General features: G+C 40.1%; 2 protein-coding genes across 4 annotated transcripts in view; one reads left to right on the top strand and one right to left on the bottom strand.

Moving 5' to 3' along the window:
- LOC140467910 (volume-regulated anion channel subunit LRRC8C-like) overlaps nt 1–4472 on the top strand; it is a 39066-nt gene extending 34594 nt beyond the window's left edge. The window contains exons 3-4 of the mRNA XM_072563984.1: nt 2154–2518; nt 2585–4472. Coding sequence (XP_072420085.1) covers nt 2154–2518; nt 2585–4472 — 2253 coding nt within the window. The remainder of the gene's footprint in view (nt 1–2153; nt 2519–2584) is intronic.
- Nucleotides 4473–12164: 7692 nt separating this feature from the next.
- Nucleotides 12165–18592, bottom strand: part of LOC140468009 (A-kinase anchor protein 8-like) — a 28358-nt gene continuing 21930 nt past the window's right edge. For all 3 annotated transcript variants that reach the window (XM_072564146.1, XM_072564148.1, XM_072564147.1), the window contains 2 exons: nt 15315–15410; nt 12165–13454 (listed from right to left, as the gene is read on the bottom strand). In XM_072564146.1, the coding sequence (XP_072420247.1) occupies nt 13041–13454; nt 15315–15410 (510 nt within the window). In that variant the 3' untranslated portion in view covers nt 12165–13040. The remainder of the gene's footprint in view (nt 13455–15314; nt 15411–18592) is intronic.

Here is an 18592-nt window from a genome sequence, read left to right as displayed (position 1 = left end):
ACAGGTCACCTCTGCCCCAGAAAAAATCACAATGATCTAAAAATCTGAATCCTTGCCCCCTGCACCAATTTTTTAGCCATGCATTCATCTGCCATATCCTTCTGTTCTTACCCTCACTAGCACATGGCATTGGAAGTCATCCAGAGATTACCACCGACGAGGTCCTGATTTTAAAACTTGCTCTCAATAACTCCATAGGACCTCATCTCTATTTCTACCTGTGACATTTGTGCGAATGTTCACACTGACTTCTGGCTGCTTACCTTTGAGAACATTCTGCAACCACTCCATGACATCCTGGAATCTGGTACCCCAGAGGTAACACATCATCTTGGATTCCCATTTGCAGCCATAGAATCTCCTGTCTGACCCCCTAATTATTGAGTCTCCTGTCACTAACGTCCTACTTAACTTTGCCCTTTCCCGCTATGCCCCAGTATCACAGTGCACTGACCTGACTACTGCTGCTTTCCCCTGAACAGTCTTCCCTGCAACAGTATCCAAAACGGTATACTTATTTTTAAGGGGAATGGTCGCAGGGGATTCCTGTACTCTCTGCCTACTCCCTTTGCATTTCCTGGTTGTCATCCAGCTACTCCCTGCCTGCAACTAGGATAAAGGGCATTCCTGATGAAGGACTTCTGCCTGAAACATCAACTCTTCTGCTTGTCGGATGCTGCCTGACCTGCTGTGCTTTTCCAGCTCTACACTTTTCAACTCCTACTCTATGTCTGCACCTTTAGGTGTGACCACCTCACTGAAACTCTTATCAGTGAAGCCCTCAACATCTCAGAAGATCCGAAGTGCATTCAGCTTCAGCACCCTAACACAGTCTCCCAGGAGTTGCAGCTCGGTGCACTTCCCACAGGTGTAGTCATCAGGGAGGATGGAAGTCTCCCTGTGCTCCCAACTCCTGCAGGAGGAACAAGCAACTGCCCTAACTGCCATCTCAACTGCTGTAAGACTAAAGAGGAAAATTAAAAGGATTTTACCTAAGCTTATCTGTACTTTTTGCTGAGCTGCTACTCTCTGAAGCCTCTCGAGACAAATTCTTACAACATACTACCAACAATAATTTTGTTATAGCATATCTCTCTATCAACCCTTTTTTTTTGGTTAGAGGAGGAGGGAAGGAGAAAAACACTACTGCTGTGATGTAGTGTTTGTGCCTTAAACGCTCCTTGATACCAGAGCCATGACAATCTGCTCTTCTGTGCAGGTGATTGTTTCCAGGCTGTAATGTTTAGATTATTTGAATAGAAATAATCACCTAGTGCCCTCGAGTGCCTTAACTGGAACTGCATCCACTACATTTCCAGGAGTGCATTCCGAACTGAAACCACTTTTTGAGGAAAGGTATTTTCTCACATGCAGTTTTCTACGTTTAAATGTGTACCTTCTTGATAAACATCTTATATATGATCTGCATTAATTGTCAGAGATGTAAGAAATATTCCCAGTAAAATATGACCCTGGTTTCAGTCTGTCTGAATTGGTGTTCCACATGTGCAGAATACTTCACAGAATCCCAGGTCTGGTGCTGTGAGGGCCAGACACTATTTTTGACTAAGAGTACCATAATAAGAGGGGCTTATAAAACCTTCCAGAATGTGTGTTCACAGCCCATTTGGCAGGATATGGTTTCACAGCCCACTTGCTTTTCTTATGCAGGAGAAACAAAAAAAATGACTGATTTGTCAAATATTCCATCACAGCAAGGGTGTTAGGACATGATCGATAGTTTCTCCAGCTAACCAGAAGGAAGAACCAGTAAAACTGCTGAATGATGTATACTGGTTCAACTTGTTTTGTATACCTCAGCACAGTGCTCCAGTATGACTAGTGTGTTCATTTTCAAGTGTACTTTTATTTTACTGTGCTTCTCCCCTGGACAAGTTGATCATTGCTGAATAATGTCCTCTTACTACAGAATACTTTAGATAATTTGCTTCTTTATAGCTGGAGTAATGCAGGTGAAACAAAAATTAGGGGTAAGAGTGACATCCTAGTAAAAGTAAGTAACTTGGGCCCATGAAGTTGAAGCGGGAAAGATTAGCCGTTCTGTTGCCAGGAGGACATGGCCTACGAGGTGACTATTTAATTGATCTGGCTTAATTAATTAGTTAATAAATGTTTAATCTGTTATTTCCTAGGTATCAAGTGAGCAGATTCTGTGTATCCCAGTTCCAGAGGGTCTCTCCATTCAAGAGCGCCAATGGAACCACTCTATTTTGGAGGAGCTCAATTTTAGTGTGTTTGCTACTGGATTCCAGACTGGCCTAGATGTCCAGCAATATTACCTTATTAATCAGTGGTGCTATGATAATGCAGTTATTTGGTTTTCCAAATATTTCCCTTATCTGGTACTTCTGCATTCTCTGATATTTTTAATCAGTAGCAATTTTTGGTTCAAATTTCCTGGCACAAGTTCGAAGATTGAACATTTTATAACTGTGCTTGGGAAATGCCTAGACTCTCCATGGACCACCAAAGCGCTATCAGAAACAGTATATGAGGAGTCTACCCCCAGAATACCCGTAGTTTCAGAATCAAATATAGATCAATCGTTATCTTCTATTAGTAGTCCATTGAAAGTTGATTCTTCTGAGTCATTGTCCCAAGAGATGGCTTTCAGCAATGACATCCATGAAGCAGATAAAGTTTCTCTTTTATCTAAAGGTTCTTCACAAGCTTTGAAAGCTGCTGGTGGTATAATGGTGGACAACTCCTCAGTGAAAATTTTGGATAAGAAAGAAGGTGAACAAGCAAAATCATTGTTTGAAAAGGTGAAGAAGTTCCGCCTCCACACAGAAGAGGGAGACATTCTCTATACAATGTACTTGAATCAGACCATTGTCCGAGCTGTACAAAGTGTTGTTATCCTCGTCTACATCAGCATTTTCATCCCTCAAATGTGTAACAATATTCACTGCGTTGATGCACTGCACATCACAGGATTCACTGACTTCTTCTGCATTCATGGTTTATGGAGGATGTTTCGAATGTTATCCTTAGTATATATAACTGCAATTGTCTTATACAGTTGCACATGTCTGTACACACTGCACTGGATACTCTATTACAAATTAAAAGAGTATTCATTTGAAAATGTGAGGGTTGAGACTGGGATGGATGATATTCCTGATGTAAGAAACGATTTTGCATTCTTGCTTCATCTTATCGATCAGTACGACAAACTTTATGCCAGGAAGTTTGCTGTGTTCTTGTCAGATGTGAGTGAGAACAAACTTCTTCAGCTCAATTTGAATCATGAGTGGAGTCAAGAGCGACTAAAGCAGCGTCTCATCACAAACATTGAGAACAAAGTTGAGATGCACCTCTTCATGATGCCTGGAATTCCAATCCAGGTTTATGACCTGACTGAGATTGAGGTGTTAAAGCTGGAACTCATCAAAGGTGTTACCATTTCTGCTGCCATCTCCAACCTCAAAATGATGAAAGAAATGTGGTTATACAATTGTTCAGTTAAGGTGGAAAGGCAGGCACTTTTATTCTTGAAGGAGAATTTGATAACTTTACGTGTACGGTTTGGTATTGCTGATGAAATACCTCCATGGATATTCACCTTGAAAAGCTTGCGTGAGCTCTATATTGAAGGACAACTGCAAACAGACAGCAAAATCTCCACAGCTCTGCAAATGTTTCGTGAGCTCCCTAAGGTAGACACTTTGCATCTGAAAACTAATATAACTAAGCTGCCAACTGCAATTTTAGACATGGCACCTCACCTTCTATGCTTGATAATTCACAACGAAGGTGTAAAAATAACATCTCTTGCAACCATTAAGAAGCTTTTCTGCCTGACTCTCTTAAGGCTGCTCCACTGTAATTTGGAAAGAATTCCTAGTGCCATCTTCAGCTTGACCAACTTACAGGAACTGGATCTCAAAGACAACAACCTAAGTTCGACAGAGGAGCTTGCCAGTTGCCAAAACCTTCGCAAGCTCATCTGTCTCAGGTTGTGGCATAACAACATCTCTTCAATTCCTGTTCACATTGCCAAAATTGCTAACCTTGAAATGCTTTATCTGAATAAGAACAAGATTGAATTCCTGCCTCCAAGTTTGTTTAAACTTACAAAGCTACTCTTCCTGGATGTCTCACACAATCACATCTCCAAGATCCCTCCTGATATAGACCAGCTCGTAGAGCTGCAGCATTTTGCTATAGAATGCAATAAGGTGACCGAATTACCAGAAAACCTTTTCTCTTGCACCAAGCTTCGGGTGCTCAACATCTCACATAATAATTTAACTCACCTCTCTCCTTCAATTGGACGTCTTCGGCAACTGCAGTTTCTGGACATTAAAGTCAACAAACTGGATAAACTTCCAGTTGAATTGGGACAATGTGTTGTCCTCCACAAAAATCAACTGATTGTAGAAGATGATATTTTTAAAACCCTACCTCTGGAGGTCAGGGAGCAGATTACAAATATCACATCAAGCTAAACGTGAACGTTGAAGGCTTAATAGTAATCGTATCAAATCTACACATAGCTAAAAGTTGGTTTTATGGAATGTTTCACTTAATGGGGATGATGATGTTTTCAACAGATATAGTACCACATTACCCTAATGCAGTTCCACTTCAGAGTCATAACAGGAAGATCGTTTCAGCTAATTTTGGTATTAGCAATAAATCAGACATTTGAGTTGAAGTCTTAACCAAAACATTGATACTATAAAGCATAGGTCATCATGGGACTTTGACAACCATGCTTATATGAGAAGATATGGTATGGGAACATACCATTTGTTAACAAAAAAGCAGAGAGGGAAAATCAAAATCACCCCCTTCCAACTTCAAAGAAATCAACTCTGCAACTCCATATTGTTTTCCAAACAGGAACAGCTACTTGCTATGAAAATGGAAAACATTCTTTTACAAGTCTATTTGTTTATCTTCCAATAGTGACCAGCTCAATAGAAAGTTGTCCAACAATATTAAATTCCAACTGAAGGAATAGCTAGAAGGTATAAGTTGTTAATGCTCTGCTATATTGTACCACAGATGTGATAGGATGCCCATTACAATAACAGCCATAGTTTTCTAATGTAATCTAGGCATTGCTGATCTAGGTTTCTTCCTAAGAGAGAGAGGAATTTGGGTCAGCAGTCACAGCCTGAACCCTCTTGTACCTTTTCCCAAAAAAGGCACACAAGATTATTATCAAAGATCTGAGAGGATTTGAAGATGAAGACATATTGCTTAAAGGTGAAGCGAATGAAAATGGTGAGATATGTACTAAACAACCAAAAATACACTGGTTCCTTTCTTACAGCAGTTAGCTGTTTATACTCAGAGACTTGGATTATGTTTCATTTCAAATAAAATATATGACCCATGGCATCATGGATAGTGCATGATTAGTTAGCACAGTAATCTTTGTCATGCACAATGCATGATGATTATAATCAGCCATATCACAGACAGCAAAAGATGTGATGTCCTTCACTTTTAACTTACTTCAGCCTTCTTGGATTCATACGACAAATCACAACGATCTTAAGTGCATGTTTTTATAAAATCATTAGAAGCTTTATGATAGCTTAGAAGTTAAATACGCCTTGCCATATGGCCTGCAAGATCCCAGGTTTAGTCATTAATATGCATTTAGTTTGATTATCTCAGCTGAAGCAGTGGTGCATGCATTAAAATTACTGAGGTAGACTGGGGTAATTTATACCCAGCAAGAGTTTCTCTCTTGGTCATTATATAGTCCACCAAGAGTATGCATGGATAAGCAGATATGTGCAGTGGAGTGACTTATCCATTTTAGTATTACTCTGACTTATATACCAACGATTTTTGGATGCGGTGTTGTAGCTCTCATGTCTTGCATCACTATTTTCCGGCATGAACAAAGTTCGACTGTGGGAGAGAAAAATCATTTGGAGTTTAAACTGAGCTGATTTTATCACCATTTGATAGAAATTTGACCTCCATAGTCTTAAAGGGGAAAGTGAAAAATTTGAAGAGGCAAAATGCCCCAGCAACAAAGCTTGCTGATACTAAACTACCTTTAAAGTATATTGTTTTGTCCAAATCATCACAAAAGCAACAAATATATGAAGTTATGATATGGAGGTGCCAGTGTTGGACTAGGATAGACAAAATCAAAAATCACACCACCAGATTATAGTCCAAGAAGTTTATTTGAAATCACAAGCTTTCAGAGTGATGCTCCTTTGTCAGGCATAGTGAGAGAGGGCATACTGACAGTTTGAGATCAAAGGATCATACAACTGGTGTAAGTGGAGTGAATAAACCTAAAATGGCTGGTGGAGAACTCAATTAGAAAGGAACTGCAAGTTTTAATCGATTAAGATGCAAATTCAGAATCTATTCCAAGTCACAGCCGTGAGATAATTAAAAGGTATGATCAGTGTCTGCCTAACTTTCCAAACTTCAGTCAAGCTGAGATGCAACAGGTGACATTCTCAGGTCAGACACTGACTTGTAGGTGTGAGGCATCATTCAGAATCTGTCTCTGAGTTTTAAATCAGGCTGGTCTTGTTCCGAAAGCAAAAATTTATACTGAAGTCATTCATCAATTATTTGGGAACTTTGTAGGCTGAAATGTGTTTTGTCAGTTTCAAACTTAGTTAGAAAAATAGCAAAATTCAATGATTTATAATTATTTTGTGTCTGTTGTAAAGTGACATATGTACACCCTAGAAATACCACTTCCAATGTATGTAAATAATTATATGCTTAATATTTTTCAGGGACTACATTATCTTTTTAAGTGGTGGCAGATGTCTCTGTTTTATTAATTTAGCATTGCATGAGTGACAGGTAAGTTGAGGAGCACTACCTGCAGACTAAAATGCTACTACATCAAAAATCCAGACAGATGATTGCATTTTTTTTAAACCTTACCATTTAAACCCTTTGAACAGTAATTTTAGCCTCTATCAATATTGTTAACGTATAGTTGGCTTCGTCCTTAATATATTTCTGTTTGTGGGATCTTGCTGTTTCCTACAATTATAACAGTGACTGTACTTTTTAAAAGAAACATCAACTGTACAATGCTTTGGCATGCACCCAGATCCTAAAGATCATATAATTGTGATCTATTTTGTTTTCTTCCCTTATCTTGAAACTATCATTTTAATTTACAAATCCCATCCTAAATTTCCCCTAGCTTTCTCTCAGATAAAGATATTTAGTGGCCCAACTTTTCCCGCCTTTAAATCCCACCCCCGGTTTCATCATTCAGCCAAATCATCCCTACTGTTATGAAGTTCATTCTTACATCTGACAATCTTACTGCTTCTCAGCACTTTCAGAAACCTGAATCCCCATTTTTGATGTTAAGCTACTAATAATGTGATTTCCTCTATATTGTGGAGATGAAACACAGGCTGGATGAGTGTTTTGCAAAACACCCCCATTCTGTCCTTTAAAATTACCCTGAGCTTCCCGTTGCCTGCCACTTCTCTGGCCAACATTTGTGTCTCAGGCCTGCTGCAGTACTCCAGCAGGGCTCAGCGCAAGCTGGAAGAACAATATCTCATCTGCTTGGGGACCCTGCAGCTTTCAGGACTCAGTATCATGTTCAATTATTTTTAAAGCCTGAACACCATGCTTCCATGTCTATTGCCCACCCAACATCTTGGACCTGTCATGACAGAGGCTGATTCCAAAACAATACTGAGCAAGGGAATTTCAAATTTGGCAATGCTTGATGCTGCTCCAATGAATTTATAAATGTCTGAGGGAAAGTACGTTGTGAGGATCTCAGAGGAAAGCTGTATTTGACCTGGCTGTAGTACCCCTCACCTACATCAACTCAGAAGAGAGCATTCTAACAGATCTTCAAGATGCTATAACTGTGACCATTTTCAACAAAGGAGATAAGACTGATTGCAGTAACAAGAGGGGTCTCCCTGCTGTCCACTTCAAGGAACATCATTGCAAAAATTCCCAATCACCTCCTACCAGTGATTGAAGAGCACCTGTTCGAGTCAATATGATTTCCATTCACCAAGAGGCACAAGTCAAGTCTAAGCAGACAGCAGCAACAAACTTTATATTTGGCCTTCTTCAACCTCACAAAAGCCTTGAGTATCTTCCAGAATGGATTATGGAAGGTTGGCTCTCAAATGTGACTGTCTGCTGAAATTCATTACCATTCTCTCCCTGCTACACAATAAGCAAGTCAAATCTTCACTAACAGAGTCACTATCGGCATAAAGACACTTAAACTGTAGAGTTAAGTAAGCTTTGGCATCACACCAACGCACTTCATCTTCTGCACCACAACACTTGCTGTAATTATAGGAAACAGCAAGATCCCACAAACAAATATGTTAAGGACAAAGCCAACACAGCACCAGAGTCCCACGTTCAATTCCAGCCTCGGGTGACTGTCTGTATGGAGTTTGCACATTCTCCCAGTGTCTGCGTGGGTTTCCTCCAGGTGCTCCGGTTTCCTCCCACAATTCCAAAGGTGTGCAGGTCAGGTGAATTGGCTATACTAAATTGCCCATAGTGTTAGGTGCATTAGTCAGAGGGAAATGGGTCTGGGTGGGTTACTCTTCGGAGGGTCGATGTGGACTGGTTGGGCCAAAGGGCCTGTTTCCACACTGTAGGGAATCTAATCTAATCTAAACACTTCACTCCATATCTTTAAAGCTTCCTGCTGGAGTAGAGCTTCTCCACAGGATAAGCAGGAAACTGTTCAGCCTGTCACCTTTCCTGTCAAAAACCAAGACCATCCCCAACCTCACTCACTGAATTGCAGTGCACACAATATGTATGGTCATGGGCCAAACCATCATCATCACATTCATCAAAGTACAACAAAACATTCTTTAGGCTAAAAGTCCAGAAGATAAAATTCCTCTACCAATCTGTTCCCACTGTGCATCACTGTCCCATGAATATCAAGGTTTACACTGGACACAATGTGAAACAATTTGGAGTGTCCTTTGACATAGTCAACTAAATTTAATTTTTACTCTAGTGTGCCAGTGTAGCTTTTTGCTATTTAAGTAACACAGCTCAACCTGCAGGGCACTAGTGCTGCCTGCATTGGAGACATGGACAATGTACAGCAGACATTTCAAACCTCTAGAGAAATATCACTAGCAACAAATCCCAAAATCCACTGACAGGATGGATGCTCCAATATCAGTGTCTTCTCTCAAGCCAATATCCTGACTTATAGTAACCAGTACCACTGGTTACTGTAAGTCAGTTTTGTTAAATGGGCCACATCGCATATCTAACACAAGACTTTCAAAACAAACGGTCTGCTCTGAACTTCATCATGAAAAGGAGGCCTGAGAAATTACTTCAAGGATGTCCTGTAAATCTCCAGGTTAAAAAAAATACCCTCCAATTGTGGGTATCACATGCCCTCGACTTCCCAAACTCGAGAAGTATCAAGAAAGGTACCAAGCATCTTTTGAATCTCCAGACCGAGCAGGTGGCACTGAAGTGCAAACAAAAGGATCATGCTCAAAACTTCCAACCCACCTGTTTCCTCTAACACCATCTGTGGCAGCATTAGACTGTTTAGTTGCCTCAGGTCCTACAACTCCAAAGTGGGAGACGGTCATCCTCGGTCTGCCAAAGACGACTTTAAAGTAACTGGAACAACAAAATCATTATTTTTCTGAACCCCACTCCTGTAATGGACTTGGTATTCCTTTCTCTTAAAGTCACTGCCTCTGTTTCCCTTGCAAAAGCAGGTTACCTGAGCCTGCAATAACCCCAGACTATATTAGCCCATTTTCCCACCACAATTCCAAGTAATGAGATGACAAGTGAAACATTTTGAAGTTAATTTTTTTTATCTTAAGATGTATACTTCTTTCTACCATACCATTTCCTTCCAATGTCTTCACTCTTCACCCCTGCTATGCTCGTGGTTTTAACTATGAAAATAATCCTCAGTCTCAAGTGATTACCTTGACAGGACAAAAACACTTTCATGGCCGAAAACCCAGTGACATTCAGTTGGACAAGATCAAAAGCCATAGAAGAGTATCACAGTACATTAGCACGGAGTAGAAAAAAAAACTTTGCAAAATGAAATGCTTTAGGAAACAGAAATGTATTTAAAATTGTCCACTTCTACTCTTGTGTACCTTGACCTGCCTTTTTGATGTCTGATTCAAGGAACAAACAAGGACACAATTCTGATTGTGAAGGAAGCTGGGTGGAAATTAATACACGGTGTTTCATCTCTGAGAAAATCTTTAACATGGAAATTCATTAAGGAATTCTACCTTTCCCACTGATGCTGTAGCAGGTTTCTACCGAAATAACATTAATGTGGATGTAGAACATCTAGTAATCTGCCTCAGATGTAATGTTCTTCATGATAGGAAAATCCTCCTTCAGGGAAACTAGTAAACCTTCAGAACAAATAGTCCACATCAAAACACATGCCTATCTCTTTTGATCACCATTGATAGGAATAGATTCTACATCAGGCGGGTGAACTGTTCTATCAGTTTACCATACAACCAGTCAAGGTGATAGATCTTTCCTTATCAATGTTGCATATGAAAAACTAAAATGCATAATAGTTTTGATGCTTTTTAAATAATTGTAAAATAACACACATTCCTGTAACAAGTCCAAAATTAAACTGCAAAAGACAAACAGCTACATACGAAGGTGCAATGGTAGTCAAGCCTTTGCTAGCTAGCAAAAGCAATCTCATAACAATATCAAGAAGCATTTCACATTAAATGATTACTATTTGAAATGATCTTCCAAATAAGAGCAGTGGAAGCAAATAATAAAGATTCCTATTGAACACAGTTCAGTACATCATGAATAATCACTAATATGAAGTATTTATAGCTCAGATCATTGAGCTACATTCAAGAGGTACTCAGCAGCTCACCAAGGTTCCTTCGACAGCACCTTCCAAACCCATGGTGTCTTAACACTTTGAACTATGTAAGACTGGCAGATATATGGGAACACCACCACCTTCATGAAATCTTCCAAACCACACATCATCCTGATTTGGAACTATATTACCATTACTCCACTAATAGCTGGGTCAAAATCCTAGAACTTCCTTCTAAACAGCACTGTAACTACAAACACCACAATGGAGTGCAGGAATTGAAGGCAGCAGCTTGACACTATCTTCTCAAAACAAGTTGAAAATCCAATCATTGTCACCCATTAAAGAATAAATAACAAATTATTGACCAACAACATCGGGTGGAACATAAAACACCAGCACAAACCTGTCGGGTCCAACCACCTTTAAATTGTGCTGTCAATTTGATGCAAGTCAATTGTTGGTTACAGTGGCAAGGCAAAAATAAAGGACAAAGATTTTTATGTAATGGTTTCGCTCTTCTATTATTTTTATTTTGTCTTTGGTATGGTTAACAGACTTTGAAAAGTTAATCAATTCTGTCACGTGAAGAAAGGAACTAATCAAAAGCAAACCGCTTTAAGAATAAACTATCCTGATTTTTAATTCTTTAAATCCCCACTTTCAGCATCCAATTGAAGAAAACCAGTTTCTCTTAATTTTGTGGGTCTGAAGTCACAATTTAACCAGACTGGATAAAGATGATAGATTTTCTTCCCTAAAGAATATCAATAAACTAGATTAAATTTTTAAAATGATAATCAGGTAGTTCTGTGTTAGTATTTAAAGATAGAAACTTTTCATTCCAGATTTATTCAATTAACTAAATTTATATTCCCTAACTGCCATTGTGGGATTTGGACTCATTCATCTATTGGGGAGGCAGTGGCTTAGTTTGGGGACATGCTAGTGTAGAAATGATGTAGTTAGACGAGTAATTCAGAACATCAGGTCAATGTTCTGGGGACATGGGTTAGCATCCCACTGTGGGAGATAGCAGGATATTTGAATCCAATAAAAATCTAGAAAAATTAGCCCGTGGAACCATGTTAACCGTTCACTGTTGATTATCATGAAAACCCAAATTGTTTCACTCATCCTAAAGAAATAAATCTAGCATACATGTGAATTCCAGACCTCTGAGCAATTAGGGGTGGGCAATAAATGCTGGCCTATGCAGCCACACCCACATCCTTTCAATAAGTAACTCCAAGCCTCTGGATTACTAGACCAGGTACACAACCATTATAATATTGTACCCTTATAAAAAAGGAAGACAAAATTAATAAAACATCAATATTTATTTTAAAAAGTGTTTAATGCAATTTTATTGTATACAATTGTTTCCAGAAGTAATTATTACTCTTTCCAGCAGTAAAACAAAAAAAATTTCCATTTGTATCCAGATAGTATCACTAAATCCCAAAACAAAACTCACAAAATGGAAACTGTACTCAACTTTTAAGCAAAAACTTCAGCTGAAAACAACTTCTGTCACATTTTCAATAAATTGTATTCCACTTAAAACTGTTGGACAAGCAAATGTAGAAAGTTTGGTTACACAGTATAACTCCTGCTCATCATTAAAGGCAGTTTGAAAACACTAAAGCATTAGCATGCAACTTTATTTTGCTTCTTCGAGCTAATTTTGTGAAATTCCCTTCAACATCTTTAATCAAAAGACGTAGAAATGAGCAGACAGTTTTAGAATTGCATTATACTATGAAACGCAGGGAACTGCAAATGTCACACCCAATTCCCTGATATTAAGATAGGGACCAATACAATGACAGTTGTAAACTTCTTTTAAGAAGAAAGTATTAACCAGGTAAAAGCCACTTCACACAGAATGTCTGTTCATATCCTGGATTGGTGTTACCTTCTCTGGAAAATTAAAAGCAAGTCAACAAGGCAAATGCACTCATGAACCACTTTCACAGAGAACAGCATTTCACATAAAACTAGCTAGACAAAGCTAGGAAGAGATCCACACTAAATTTGGAACAATCATTGCATTGAATTATCCCAAATACGTGTTCTAGGATCAATACAAGAAACCTTGTGGTGACTAAAGCAACATTGCTTTAATTCAGATAGAGTACTTGTGCAGAATTCTATGCTGAATTAACAAATGAGATAAATACATCTGTACAGCAAATTACTCTAATTTTTCTGCATCACCACCACCTGAGGGACTCTCAGTACTTTCATCAGGGTTTTCTCCATCACCAGCTTCCAAGACTTTATCTTCGGCTGAGACAGCTACTTCAGCAGTTTCTTCTGCTGGAAGAGATTCTTCACTGTTTTGGTCTCCTGTCAGGTTTGCTTCCCCTTCTTCATCAGTGGCATCAGCTCCTTGCTCAGACTTGTCAACAATAGTCTGATCTGCATTGACAATTTTACCATCACCTTCAGCACTTTCTTCCCCTGGTTCTAGCTTTATTTCTGCTTGCTCACCTTCTGTGGTTTCATCTTTCTTCACTTCATCATTTTCCCCTGCATCACCCTCTAACGGGTCATCTATACCATCTTCATTTTCTTTAGCATCTTCTTCAGTAAAGGGATTCTCACCCTGTGAAATGTGAACAAATTTAGATCTCTGAAAAACTTGGAACAGTTAAGATTCCAAAGCTTCCAGTTGGAACTCTATTTCACTGAGACATGTTTAACTTCAAATTTTCTCCCCCAGGTCTGAGAGTCTCCACTGAAAGACAGTTCTAGATTTCATTCAAGTAGTCACTTGCATGAAAGCTATGACAATATTACACAGGCTGTCTATATTCTCTTTCAAATAGATACGTTTCAAACAATTCAGGGTTTCAACTGAGCACAGAAAGCAGTTGTTTATATTGACAGGAGGTTCAGTAATCAGAGGACACAGATTGAAGGTAAAATAAGCAGAGGAGGGGAATGAGAAGACTTCTGTAAAGCATGCCTGAAAGGAAGCAAATTGAAGAGTAAACTTTAAAAACTGAATGAGATACATATTTAAAATGTGCAGGGCAGTGAGGAAACAGCAGTAGTGGAGGACTACTTTGAGAATTTCCTTCAAAAATCCAGCATAGCTTTGGTGGGACAAATGGCTCCCTGTATGCTCCACATTAGCAAGTCCATTCTGTACATACACAACATACACACAATTAAGAGGTTCTGGATGTAAATTTGCTCGCTGAGCAGGAAGGTTCATTTTCAGATGTTTCATCATCATATGAGGTAACATCATCAGAGAGCCTCTGGTGAAGCACTGGTGTTATGACCCGCTTTCTATTTATAGAGGAACCTTGATTATCCTAACGAGATAGGTGGGCACTATTTCATTTGGACAATTGATTATTCGGTTAATTGATTTCCTCTGGGGCATGGAGTTCTCTGTGAAGTTTGCTCCCCATTCAGGAGACTAGGAAGCAACACACCGCTCTCGGGCACCTCCCTCTGCCCGCAGCCCCCCCCCCCACCCTGTCCACCCACACCCCGCCCCCCCAATATGCCACTCCCCAACCCCGTCCACTCCCACCCCGCTCCCATCCCCAACCCTGTCCGCACTCACCCACCCACCAAAGCCCATCCACTCCACCCCAAACCTATCCACCCCTGCCCCCACCCTGCCCACCCCGTCTGCCCCCCAATCTCATCCACCGCCACCACAGCCCCCCAAGCTCATCCGCCCCCAACCAGCCTCCCCAACCATCCTGAATCCCGTCCGCCCCAACCCCCGAAGCAGCTGGACCGTACACCAACAGTAAGACTGCTGCTGCTTTTACTTACACACAACCTTTTAACTACCACATTTGACAGGTTCACCTCTGCCCTGTACAGGACAACGTTGGAGAGATTATCTGGGGAAGGGGGGGGGGTTTAGGGTACACCCCTCAGTAGAACTCCAGGGAAAGTGTGGGCAGAGAGAGAGAGAGAGGGCGAGTGGTTAGTTATTTAGAGATGATGCCTGGACTGTCCAGGACTGTTTTCACCAGCATCTGTGAGCTGAGTTCACTTTAATCATTGTACCTGAAAACAAAGGACATGATCAGGGTGAAACAGCTCTTTGATGTACTGTTTCTACTGGTACCTTGAGATCCTCTTTGGATAATCCAATATTCAGATAATTGAGGTTCCACTGTATGTGTTGAGGTTTCCTTGAGTTGGTAATGTCATTACTTTTTGTCATAGGATGGTAAATGGGTTTGTTGACTTGGACCCCATTTACCACCCTATGAGAAAGAGAACAAGAAATGACATCACCATCCCAAGGAAACCTCAACACATAAATTGAAAGCGGGTCATACCACCAGTGCTTCAATGTAGGCTCACTGATGATGTTACCTCATACGGTGATGAAACATCTAAAAATGAGCCTTCCCGTTCAGCGAGCAAACTTACATCCAGTTTCCTCTAACTATTTGGCAAGGTATACTGCCATGATTTTGAAGATTACCTTGAGGTATTTGTCCAACATGGTCACAATGTTACGATTATTGAGTATACTCTTAGCTACTTGAAGACTAGTCTTCTTTGACTGCTCAAGCATCATCTGAAAATAAAAGCAAACCACTATTTAACAATAAACCAACTACACAAATATTAGATAAGTGCCCATGTGATCCCAACCCAGACCTTCAAGTCTCAAAAACCCATCATACTTGTGCTCATTGACATTGGCAGCCAATTTAGCAATGCCCCAAAATTTAAAATTCTCACTCCTTACCATCTGTCCTCTCCTCAAGCCCTACTTTACTTGCATATCAGTGTAATATTTAATTGTGTTGAGATGATGGACATTAGGAATCATAACATGTATAAAGCAGGTTAAAATTGTGGTTATTAGCTTTGTGATGATGGTGCTCCTTCAACAAGGTTATTTTGTCCTTGGCATTTTTTTAAAAGACATGTTGTAAAGGCAGAGGTGCCGCAATGCATGGAAGAGAGCCTAGTTTACAATGGTAGGGGAGTGGTCAGTTCTCCCAGTTTAAGTTTTTTCTAGTTTTAGTTGTAAGTCAGTAGTGGCTAGCAGTATAGAAGACCATAAGACATAGGAGTGGAAGTAAGGCTATTCGGCCCATCGAGTCCACTCCGCCATTCAATCATGGCTGATGGGCATTTCAACTCCACTTACCCGCATTCTCCCCGTAGCCCTTAATTCCTCGAGACAACAAGAATCTATCAATCTCTGCCTTGAAGACATTTAGCGTCCCAGCCTCCACTGCACTCTGCGGCAATGAATTCCACAGGCCCACCACTCTCAGGCTGAAGAAATGTCTCCGCATTTCTGTTCTGAATTGACCCCCTCTAATTCTAAGGCTGTGTCCACGGGTCCTAGTCTCCTCACCTAACGGAAACAATTTCCTAGCGTCCACCCTTTCCAAGCCATGTATTATCTTGTACGTCTCTATTAAGTCTCCCCTTAATCTTCTAAACTCCAATGAATACAATCCCAGGATACTCAGCCGTTCATCATATGTTAGACCTACCATTCCAGGGATCATCCATGTGAATCTCCGCTGGACACGTTCCAGTGCCAGTATGTCCTTCCTGAGGTGTGGGGACCAAAACTGGACACAGTACTCCAAATGGGCCTAACCAGAGCTTTATAAAGTCTCAGTAGCACAACGGTGCTTTTATATTCTAACCCTCTTGAGATAAGTGACAACATTGCATTCGCTTTCTTAATCACGGACTCAACCTGCATGTTGACCTTTAGAGAATCCTCGACTAGCACTCCCAGATCCCTTTGTACTTTGGCTTTACGAATTTTCTCACCGTTTAGAAAGTAGTCTGTGCTTTTATTCTTTTTGCCAAAGTGCAAGACCTCGCATTTGTTCACGTTGAATTCCATCAGCCATTTCCTGGACCACTCTCCCAAACTGTCTAGATCCTTCTGCAGCCTCCCCACTTCCTCAGTACTACCTGCCTGTCCACCTATCTTCGTATCATCAGCAAACTTCGCTAGAATGCCCCCAGTCCCTTCATCCAGATCATTAATATATAATGCGAACAGCTGTGGCCCCAACACTGAACCCTGCGGGACACCGCTCGTCACCAGCTGCCATTCAGAAAAAGAACCTTTTATCCCAACTCTCTGCCTTCTATCAGACAGCCAATCCTCAATCCATCCCAGTAGCTCACCTCGAACACCATGGGCCCTCACCTTGCTCAGCAGCCTCCCGTGTGGCACCTTAACAAAGGCCTTTTGAAAGTCTAGATAGACCACATCCACTGGGTTTCCCTGGTCTAACCTACTTGTCACCTCTTCAAAGAATACCAACAGGTTTGTCAGGCATGACCTCCCCTTAGTAAATCCATGTTGACTTGTTCTAATCAGACTCTGCTCTTCCAAGAATTTAGAAACCTCATCCTTAATGATGGATTCTAGAATTTTACCAACAACCGAGGTTCGGCTAATTGGCCTATAATTTTCCATCTTTTGTCTTGATCCTTTCTTGAACAATGGGGTTACAACCACGATCTTCCAATCATCCGGGACTTTCCGTGACTCCAGTGACTCTTGAAAGATCTCAACCAATGCCTCCGCTATTTCCTCAGCCACCTCTCTCAGAACTCTAGGATGTATCCCATCGGGGCCAGGAGATTTATCAATTTTAAGACTTTTTAGCTTTTCTAGCACTATCTCTTTTGTAATGACAACCATACTCAACTCAGCCTCCTGACTCCCTTTAATTGTTGGGATATTACTACTGTCTTCCACTGTGAAAACTGACGCAAAGTACTTGTTAAGTTCTCCTGCTATTTCCTTATCTCCAAGGTTCCAAGCTTCAGCAAATGTTTCCTGACTGGCTTTCTCTCTGAAATCTCTTTGGAAGATGTTTCCTCTTGTCTGTAAGAACCTGTGTTTGAATTTACCTTTTGCCAAGAGGTGTGTTAATGGGATGTTGTGGGAATTGGAACACCTCTTTAATTAAGTTGCAATATTGAATTGATTGGGTTTTCAAATAATTAAGTAATTCTAAATTCCATTTTCTTTTGTTTGTGTTTCAATTGTAGTGTTTAAATAAATTTGGTTTTGCTTAAAGCCAAGTGGTTTGACCAGCTACATCACTCCTGGAATATCCATTCCCATCTGCCTTTAAAATAAGAAAAAGTTAAGGTCTTGACTACCTTCTTAAAATATTTTTGAGGGGTGGTCTGGCCTGGTCCATAACAGTTTTGGAATTCTATATATATATTGTGCTTCTCTATAAAAAAAACTCAGTGTAAGTGAAAAAGATCTATTCTTCATCATCTGACTCAGAATTCTATTAGCTATAACCCTTAGTAATCACAACATTACTCTTATATGCACTCCAGGTTTCCTTTGCTTGCACCCCCTTCCCAAAACAAAATTTAGCAGCCATGCCTTGCTTAAGCATCTCCACTTCTCTCCTCTTTTAATATGATTCTTAAAAGCAAATCAAGCCAAACAACTATTTGACCAAGCATTCAGTTATCATTTTAACATATCCTTAATGTCTCAGCATAAAATTTTATGCTAGCTCTCCTATATGGGATGTTGTGTTACATTTTAAAAGATGCAACAGAAATTTGGAAGAATCTTCAACCTGATCCCTACTCTCAGTGAAGCCCTACATCTTATTCTTAAGCAATTAAATAGCTAGCTTTCAACTAGCAACTTGCATTTAAAAGTTGTCTTTAAGCTAGGAAAAATGTCACTTTACTGGAAAAGAATGTCACTTAAGCAAGGTTTGTGACCAAGCCATA

The sequence above is a fragment of the Chiloscyllium punctatum genome, chromosome 46 (genome assembly GCF_047496795.1).
Source record: "Chiloscyllium punctatum isolate Juve2018m chromosome 46, sChiPun1.3, whole genome shotgun sequence".
Classification (NCBI taxonomy): Eukaryota; Metazoa; Chordata; class Chondrichthyes; order Orectolobiformes; family Hemiscylliidae; genus Chiloscyllium; species Chiloscyllium punctatum.
The sequence above is the reverse complement of the archived record's forward strand: the minus strand, read 5'-3'. Positions and strand labels throughout refer to the sequence as shown.